The 9,001-nt window shown below is 55.3% G+C and overlaps 1 protein-coding gene and 3 non-coding genes across 4 annotated transcripts; 3 read left to right on the top strand and 1 right to left on the bottom strand.

Annotated features, from left to right (window-relative positions):
• Positions 1-2,460: 2,460 nt before the first annotated feature.
• TRNAS-CGA lies at positions 2,461-2,531 on the bottom strand. The gene has a single exon. It is a non-coding gene; the product is annotated as a tRNA-Ser (tRNA).
• A 317-nt stretch (positions 2,532-2,848) lies between these two features.
• On the top strand, positions 2,849-3,319 carry LOC120375795 (DNA-directed RNA polymerases I, II, and III subunit RPABC2-like). Its single transcript, XM_039496724.1, has one exon. It carries the CDS (start codon positions 2,866-2,868, stop codon positions 3,247-3,249), a length of 384 nt encoding a protein of 127 aa, XP_039352658.1. The 5' UTR covers positions 2,849-2,865; the 3' UTR covers positions 3,250-3,319.
• Positions 3,320-4,375: 1,056 nt separating this feature from the next.
• On the top strand, positions 4,376-4,449 carry TRNAN-GUU. Its single transcript has one exon. It is a non-coding gene; the product is annotated as a tRNA-Asn (tRNA).
• Positions 4,450-6,877: 2,428 nt separating this feature from the next.
• Positions 6,878-6,950, top strand: TRNAN-GUU. The gene has a single exon. It is a non-coding gene; the product is annotated as a tRNA-Asn (tRNA).
• Positions 6,951-9,001: the final 2,051 nt, after the last annotated feature.

Raw genomic sequence — 9,001 nt, 5'->3', positions numbered from 1 at the left:
GGGGGCTTAAGCAGACCGGGTGTTGTATTGTTGAAGAGGAGCCCCAAGCACCCAGACAGGGTGATTTTCCTCCTTTTTATTAAAGTTTCTTTTCTACACTCAGAACAATGTCCGCCTTTTCCAAAGAAGTGCTTGGAGGGGGGTTTCTCATGTTACCATGTGGCCTAATGGATAAGGCATCTGATTTCGCATCAGGCGATTGAGGGTTCAAGTCCCTTCGTGGTTGTAATCGTGCAGTTTTACCTTTGGGCTGAAAGTCCTGCTCCCTTCAGGGCTGGAACCTCTTCTTGGCCGCTCAGGCCAATGCTCTGGCTTCAGCTAGAGCCCCAGGAAGGAGTTGGGGGGTGGGTGTCACAAAGGCTGGGGCATGAGCCCCAGGTGTTTCCAGTCTCACCTTTGCCCTTCCTGACTTGCCAAAGAAAGTGCGCGGCTGCCCGGGCTAGTGTGTGCGCCTGTCCCTGTGCTGGAGGGTACTTGCTACACAGCGTCTTTGGAGCCTGGGTGTTTCTCTGCTTCTTGCCAGCTGGGGAAAAGCCTCTTGGGGTAAAATCTCCTGCCCCACTGCAAAAGTGAGCACCTTGAGTGGGACCAGTCAGAGGCCCCACCGATGGGGGCTGGCCCTGCTTTCCTACCATCTTCTGATGTTGGCCACAGAGCATCAGCAGCCGCCCCACATGCTGGTGACCTTCAGTGGGTGTTTGGCATGGCAGGGAGCAGCCTGGCTGGGTGTTTTGGTGCCTGTCTGCTGGCCACACATAGGCATGGTCCTGACCTCCTCTAGCCCTGTGGCTTTTAAGCCTTCCCTTGGAGCTGTCAGCACCAGCTGCCTCTGCTCTAGGTGCCCAGAGGAGGAGAGGTGTTGCTGGGTCACTTTTACAGATGCCCCTTCCCTGGTACTGCCCTTGCTCAGCTGCACAGAGGAGCTTCCATCCCCAATCCCTGCCTGTCACTGCCCAGCAGCCCTCTGGCACCATTCCTGAGGGTCACCCTGCCTTGCTCTCTTCCTGCCATGTTGGGAAACACAGCTCCCATCTCGCCTTGTTAAAGGTCAGGTGGGCCAACTAGGGGCAGAAGCCCCTTCTATGTTTTCCTACTGCAGAGCCCAAGCTCAGGGACTCACCTTGGGTGCAGGCACTGCAGTGCTCCCAGAAAACAAGCCACCCCTGTACAAAGAGGGATGAAAGGGCCTGCCAAAGCCTGGGATTGAACCAGGGACCTTTAATTCTTCAGTCTAACGCTCTCGTAACTGAGCTACTTTGGCAGCTGCATTGAAGTATTTTGGCCTGTTGCTTCTCTGTCTGGGATATTTTTGTCAGCAGTTGCACACAAAAAGAACAGGAAAACGAACGGCTGCTCCACACCCCCACCAGAGGAACCCGACGCCCTTAGCTGTGGGGAGTAAGAAGTGGCTGTTGGCTGACAGGGCCTGTCCCCGAGCAGCTGGAACAGCAGCTGCCGCCTCCCCCTCGGCTCCAGGCTGTGGGAAATGCTCATTGCCTGGCTGCATGGGCAGATGCTGCTCCGTGCTCTGGAGAGCGTCTGTATTGCTCTGTCAACCCCCCGTCTTCACTGAGCCAGTCTGGTAAGGTCCCAAGTGCCCCCTCCAGCCTGGCAGCTGAGAGTCTGTGCAGACATCAGCCCCCCTGCCAGCCCCACAGGCAGCAGCAGAGCCAGCCCCCCAGCACCACAGGGGCACTCAATGCACTTCCTGTGGGGAAATGGCTCCTTGGCGTCCAGCTGCTAGAGTGAGAGCCAGGAGAGAGCAGTGTCTGGCTCACCGTGGGGGAGAGAAGAGACCTGGTGAGTGCGGATCTCCCTCAGCCTCCCCCGCAATGCTGGTCACTTCTATTGTCACTGTGATAGTCGGTGCTTCCCTTCAGGGCTGGCCCTAGAGGGGTGCAGTCCCCGGAAAAAAAACCCCTTTCCTCCTCCACCCCTTCCCCCAAGCCCCCACCCCTGTCCCATTCCTCTCCCTCCCCCACCTCTTTCCATCTCTGCTCCTCCCCCTCCCTGCCCAGCGCCTCCTGCACCCCACTGAACAGCTGATCACTGCCAAGTGGGAGGTGCTGAAGGGGAAGAGGAGGAGCTTGTCAGCAAGGCCTGTAGTGGGGGGTGGGTGGGGGGAGCTGGCTGGCAGTGGGCGCTGAGCACCTATTTTTTCTCTGTTGGTTCTGCAGCCCCGTAGCTCCCATGGAGTCGCTGACTCAGCTCCTTTCACACGCTAGAGAGAGGAGCAGAACCAGGGCTATGGCTGATCTATGGGGCACCAGGTGAGTGGCAGAGGCTTCAGGTGCTGAGAGTTTGCCTGACCCCTCAGGGACACAGTGTGAGGTGGTGTCCCAGGCATCTCTATGAAAGGAGCAGAACAGGATTTACTTGGGGTGGGGAAAGAATTGAGAGTGGCTCAGGGGGTTGTACAGAGGTATTGCCCGGGTGAGAGACTGGCTAAAACACAGGCGTTGCTGTGAGCAGGATTTGAACCTGCCTATTGAATTTCGACTCCAACACCTTAACCACTTGGCCATCACAGCTGTGAGCACAAAATTGCCCCAGTGCCAGAGAAACTGGTAAAGAATCACAATGCCCAGGCGTGAAGTCATCTGAGCTACAGAATTCCCACCGCAAACCTGGCTCCCAAAGCACAGGGGGGATTTGGGGTTCATTCTCTTTGCTTAGCCATGTGCAGTCGCACAGCAGGATGCAGCTGGTGGGACAGGGATACTGAATGCTCAAGGGTCAGACCCAGGAAGGTTGAAGCTGCATAAGCTTCTTGCCCTGAAGACAGCCTGCTCAGAGAAAGGAAACTCCCTTAGAGGGGTCTGCGGTTGGGATCGCATCGCAAGAGTCTTGCGCCGGGCCGGCAGCATGTCCGACAACGAGGACAACTTTGATGGTGACGACTTTGACGATGTGGAGGAAGATGAAGGGCTAGATGATTTGGAGAACGCAGAGGAAGAGGGTCAAGAGAATGTAGAAATCCTTCCATCTGGAGAGAGACAGCAGGCAAATCAGAAGCGGATCACAACTCCATACATGACCAAATATGAGCGAGCCAGAGTCCTGGGCACTCGTGCACTCCAGATAGCGATGTGTGCTCCAGTCATGGTAGAGTTGGAAGGAGAGGCAGATCCTCTGCTGATTGCAATGAAAGAACTCAAAGCTCGGAAGATTCCCATAATCATCCGCAGGTACCTGCCAGATGGAAGCTATGAAGACTGGGGTGTGGATGAGCTAATTATCACTGACTGACCTGCTTCCTGTCATTGTCCCTGGTTCCTCTTTCACCTGCAGATGCTTTTATTTTTGTTTATATTTGTGTAAATAAAAAATAAACCCCCATTTTTAAGCAAAAAAAAAATTCCGGACTGGCTGTGTGTAGCGCACTTCCACAGCATTGCCTTCTACAGCCCCTGACGCAGCCACTGGCCCGCCGGGGAGAGCTGGACCCAGCAGAGGCCCCGGCGGGGACCAGGCGGCACTTCGGCAAGTGCCCCTGGTGGGGCTGGCAGCCGGGCTCTTAGCACCGAAGAGCCGGGGCTGGCCAGGGGAGTGCGCCAGGCCGGGCAGGTAGGCAGGGGGCGGGACCTGACTGGAGGGCTGGAGCCACGTGAGCAGGTGTGGGAGCAGAGCATTGTGGGAGAGGAAGCAGGAGTAATCAAGTTTATTTTCCTGTTTAGTTTGCATCAAGGACAGAGTAACTCTACCTGGCATTTGAAGCCTGAAAGCTTCACCCTCACCTGAAAAGTACTCACCATTAAGGGGTATGGGTTCCAAACGCCAAAACCTGTGGGGAGATAGGAATGGATACTTGTTTAGAATCTGCTTATATGAGTGGGTTCCTGCTGATTTTTTTTTTTTTTTTTTTTTTTTGCTGTTCCTGCTGTGTAAAGACAAAAGTATTTTGGGATCTCTTAGAATTGTTGTTAGTGCTGCACTGCTGAAATCATTAGTCCTAAGCTTATGCTATGTGATCTCCTTCATGGTATATTTTGGCCCTGGGAGATAAAAGGCTGCTCTGTGTGTGGTGTTAGGGAGTGAGGTAGCAAACATTGATGGCAGAGGTGGTGCATGTGCCACAGAAGTCGTGTGCCCCCCCCGCCCCCGCTCCTGTCCAAGAGTCCAGTATTTGCATAAACCCACCCACTCACCTGTGACTAACAATCTCGCTCTGCTAACTCTTCCAGCAAAACAGACCAAAGAAAGTGTATGCGAGCGCTGTACCACAGCCCCGGTGCTCTTTCGGTTCCTTCCCACAGAACTTTCCTTCCATAGCAATCCAGTTCCTTCCTTTGCTTGGCTAACCTCTGTAGGCATGTGCTATACTGCCCTGAGCTGATTCCCGGCTTTTGTGCTCAATACAGCCTTACCCCTCCATGTCTCTGTGGCGCAATGGGTCAGCGCGTTCGGCTGTTAACCGAAAGGATGGTGGTTCGAGCCCACCCAGGGACGGCGCTAAGCCCCTGCTACTGCCTTGCTTTCCCGAGGCCTGTATGGGGAGCCTCAAAGGTCCCATTTTGCTACCTCTTGGCCTCAGAGCTTTCAGCTGGTGGTCCAAAGAGCAGGCTGGATGCCATTCAGAAACCCATCTGCCAGCAGCCGTGCCGGAGGCTCAGGCTTAATCCTCAAAGCCGAGCACAAAAACTTTCAGCCGGGAACATTTCGCTCCCTTCCCGCCTCCGCCCAAGCGGCAAGGGAGAAGCGGAGGAGACAGGCCGGCTCAAAGACACCTCCCTCCCACTTCCCTGTACGCTGTGCAAAGCTCTTGGCCTGCCTCATGCCTCATCAGGAAAGCACGGCCATGCGGCCCAAGCCTGAGTCACGTCCGCAGCCTGGCCCACCCCGCCCCGGCTGACGGCGCGCAAAGCCACGCGAGTCAATGGCAGGTCGAGTCGGGAGCCTCGGCTCTTTCCCCTGACAGCCACACACACAGCGCTGCCTAGCGCCCCCAGAGCCTCCCTCGTGTTCTCCCGCAGCAGCCGCCTGCCGGTGTGGGTGGGAAAAGGGGACCAGGAAGCACTGCAGCCTCATTCCAGGACAGGAGGCCCTCGCCACGCCCAGGCGTGCCTCTTGCCTTCAGCCCAGGCAGCCAGAGGTGCCAGGGAGCTCCCTGGCAGGCCGCCACTTCGCCTCAGCCACCTCTTGCCTCATGGCCTAGGCTCTTGGGGCTCTGCTGATCACCGGCTCGCTTGAAGGCCCAGAGGGAAAAGAAACAAGCGCACGCGTAGCAGAGGATGGTTTCGATCCATCGACCTCTGGGTTATGGGCCCAGCACGCACCCGCTGCGCCACTCTGCTGCTTCTTCACACTCTCCCCCTGTCACCTAGCTGCCACTATCCGGATTAGTGCCTTACATGCCCTCGCTCTGGCAGGCAGATGCGCTGGCTGCTAGGCAGCTGCCCTGGTCACAGGATTTTACAGCTAGCTTCTACAGGGTAAAAAGGATCTATTTGGGGTTTGGACCCCATTGGGAGCTGGGTAGCTGAGTGCCAGAGACGGGAGCACTTCTTAAACTGTTTTCAGTTACGCTTGTGGGGGACGAGGGTCAGCCTTGGATCCGTGTCTGCAGCAGGCAAGCACCTCTGGCTCAATCGCCCCCCGCCGTATTAGCAGACTAAAACGCGGAGCGAACGCACACGCCTTGCAAAGGAAGAGGAGCCGGGATCTCGAACAAAAGTCAGCATTTTATTAAGATGAGGTTCAAAGAAAAAAAGTGTACGGTACAGAGTTTTGGCGAGAAGTTTCTGGTGCTCAGGGAACAACGTAGCTTACCCACGGGGTGCAAAGTTCGGTTTAAAATGGGGTGGCGTAAGGAATACATAATCTGCATTAGTCCTGAGGGGGGGTAAAAGGTTAACGTACAGACACTGAGTTAGGAGGGCATGTTGTCCATATGAGGGCTACGTTCGGGTGTGGAGTATAACGAGCGGTTACGACGATGAGGATGGATTGACCCGCGTTAGGTGAGTTTTAACGTTCGGTGTTTTGGAATCTTTGCCACAATCTAGTTGAAGCAGGGTCAGTATGAAGTCTACCCTGCCATCTGTTGGTGATCTGTCGTCAAGGCCTTTTGGGGCTGATGTCATTTGCATGGTTACACCCACCCCGGATTGCATGATGGGAGTGCTTGTCCAAACGGTCATTTCAGCTGCTGCGGGATCCCCAGTGTCTTTGTTATTGGGGCAGGAGTAATCCAGTGTATGTTCCTGTTGGTTTTGGATCAAGGACAGAGTAACTGTACCTGGCCTTTGAGGCCTGAGAGCGTCACCCTCGCCTGAAAAGTACTCACCATTAAGGGGTATGGCTTCCTAACGGCAGCATATGGAGGGAGATAGAAACAAATGTTTGTTGGTCTCTTGCAGGTGCTGCTGATGTCCTTTCTGCTGTCCCTGGTGTGGAAAAACAGAGGCAGAGGCGGTTTTGAATCTCTTCAAATTTTTGTGAGTGCTGCAGTTGCTCACCCTAAGCTTATGCCGTTAGATCTCTTTCACGGTGTATTTTGGTCCTGAGAGCTAAAAGGTGTGTTGTTAGGGAGTGAGGTAGCAAACGTTAGTTGCAGAGGTGGTGCATGTGCCACAGAAGTCGTGTTGATCCCCCCCGCCCCTGCTCCTGTCCAAGAGTCCAGTATTTGCATAAACCCACCCACTCACCTGTGACTAACAATCTCGCTCTGCTAACTCTTCCAGCAAAACAGACCAAAGAAAGTGTATGCGAGCGCTGTACCACAGCCCCGGTGCTCTTTTCGGTTCCTTCCCACAGAACTTTCCTTCCATAGCAATCCAGTTCCTTGCTTTTGCTTGGCTAACCTCTGTAGGCATGTGCTATACCGTACCCTGAGCTGATTCCCGGCTTTAGTGCTCAATACAGCCTTGCCCTCCATGTCTCTGTGGCGCAATGGGTCAGCGCGTTCGGCTGTTAACCGAAAGGATGGTGGTTCGAGCCCACCCAGGACGGCGCTAAGCCCCTGCTACTGCCTTGCTTTCCCGAGGCCTGTATGGGGAGCCTCAAAGGTCCCATTTTGCTACCTCTTGGCCTCAGAGCTTTCAGCTGGTGGTCCAAAGAGCAGGCTGGATGCCATTCAGAAACCCATCTGCCAGCAGCCGTGCCGGAGGCTCAGGCTTAATCCTCAAAGCCGAGCACAAAACCTTCAGCCGGGAACATTTCGCTCCCTTCCCGCCTCCGCCCAAGCGGCAAGGGAGAAGCGGAGGAGACAGGCCGGCTCAAAGACACCTCCCTCCCACTTCCCTGTACGCTGTGCAAAGCTCTTGGCCTGCCTCATGCCTCATCAGGAAAGCACGGCCATGCGGCCCAAGCCTGAGTCACGTCCGCGGCCTGGCCCACCCGCCCGGCTGACGGCGCGCAGAGCCACGCGAGTCAATGGCAGGTCGAGTCGGGAGCCTCGGCTCTTTCCCCTGACAGCCACACACACAGCGCTGCCTAGCGCCCCCAGAGCCTCCCTCGTGTTCTCCCGCAGCAGCCGCCTGCCGGTGTGGGTGGGAAAAGGGGACCAGGAAGCACTGCAGCCTCATTCCGGGACAGGAGGCCCTCACCACGCCCAGGCCTGCCTCTTGCCTTCAGCCCAGGCAGCCAGAGGTGCCAGGGAGCTCCCTGGCAGGCCGCCGCTTTGCCTCAGCCACCTCTTGCCTCATGGCCTAGGCTCTTGGGGCTCTGCTGGTCACCGGCTCGCTTGAAGGCCCAGAGGGAAAAGAAACAAGCGCACGCGCAGCAGAGGATGGTTTCGATCCATCGACCTCTGGGTTATGGGCCCAGCACGCTCCCGCTGTGCCACTCTGCTGCTTCTTCACACTCTCCCCCTGTCACCTAGCTGCCACTATCCGGATTAGTGCCTTATATGCCCTCGCTCTGGCAGGCAGATGCGCTGGCTGCTAGGCAGTTGCCCTGGTCACAGGATTTTACAGCTAGCTTCTACAGGGTAAAAAGGATCTATTTGGGGTTTGGACCCCATTGGGAGCTGGGTAGCTGAGTGCCAGAGACGGGAGCACTTCTTAAACTGTTTTCAGTTACGCTTGTGGGGGACGAGGGTCAGCCTTGGATCCGTGTCTGCAGCAGGCAAGCACCTCTGGCTCAATCGCCCCCCGCCGTATTAGCAGACTAAAACGCGGAGCGAACGCACACGCCTTGCAAAGGAAGAGGAGCCGGGATCTCGAACAAAAGTCAGCATTTTATTAAGATGAGGTTCAAAGAAAAAAAAGTGTACGGTACAGAGTTTTGGCGTAGAAGTTTCTGGTGCTCAGGGAACAACGTACAGCTTACCTAAGGGGTGCAAAGTTCGGTTTAAAATGGGGTGGCGTAAGGAATACATAATCTGCAATAGCCCTGACGGGGGGTAAAAGGTTAACGTACAGACACTGAGTTAGGAGGGCATGTTGTCCATATGAGGGCTACGTTCGGGTGTGGAGTATAACGAGCGGTTACGACGATGAGGATGGATTGACCCGCGTTAGGTGAGTTTTAACGTTCGGTGTTTTGGAATCTTTGCCACAATCTAGTTGAAGCAGGGTCAGTATGAAGTCTACCCTGCCATCTGTTGGTGATCTGTCGTCAAGGCCTTTTGGGGCTGATGTCATTTGCATGGTTACACCCACCCCGGATTGCATGATGGGAGTGCTTGTCCAAACGGTCATTTCAGCTGCTGGGATCCCCAGTGTCTTTGTTATTGGGGCAGGAGTAATCCAGTGTATGTTCCTGTTGGTTTTGGATCAAGGACAGAGTAACTGTACCTGGCCTTTGAGGCCTGAGAGCGTCACCCTCGCCTGAAAAGTACTCACCATTAAGGGGTATGGGTTCCTAACGGCAGCGCGTGGAGGGAGGTAGAAACGGATGTTTGTTGGTCTCTCGCAGGTGCTGCTGATGTCCTTTCTGCTGTCCCTGGTGTGGAAAGACAGAGGCAGAGGCGGTTTTGAATCTCTTCAAATTGTTGTGAGTGCTGCAGTTGCTCACCCTAAGCTTATGCCGTTAGATCTTAGATCTCTTTCACGGTGTA

Source organism: Mauremys reevesii, linkage group 12, assembly GCF_016161935.1.
Source record: "Mauremys reevesii isolate NIE-2019 linkage group 12, ASM1616193v1, whole genome shotgun sequence".
In the NCBI taxonomy this organism is placed as follows: domain Eukaryota; kingdom Metazoa; phylum Chordata; order Testudines; family Geoemydidae; genus Mauremys; species Mauremys reevesii.
The sequence above is the reverse complement of the archived record's forward strand: the minus strand, read 5'-3'. Positions and strand labels throughout refer to the sequence as shown.

Bases quoted from the DNA above. Each gene is read 5' to 3' on its own strand.
- LOC120375795 (XM_039496724.1), top strand. From the start codon at position 2,866: ATGTCCGACAACGAGGACAACTTTGATGGTGACGACTTTGACGATGTG.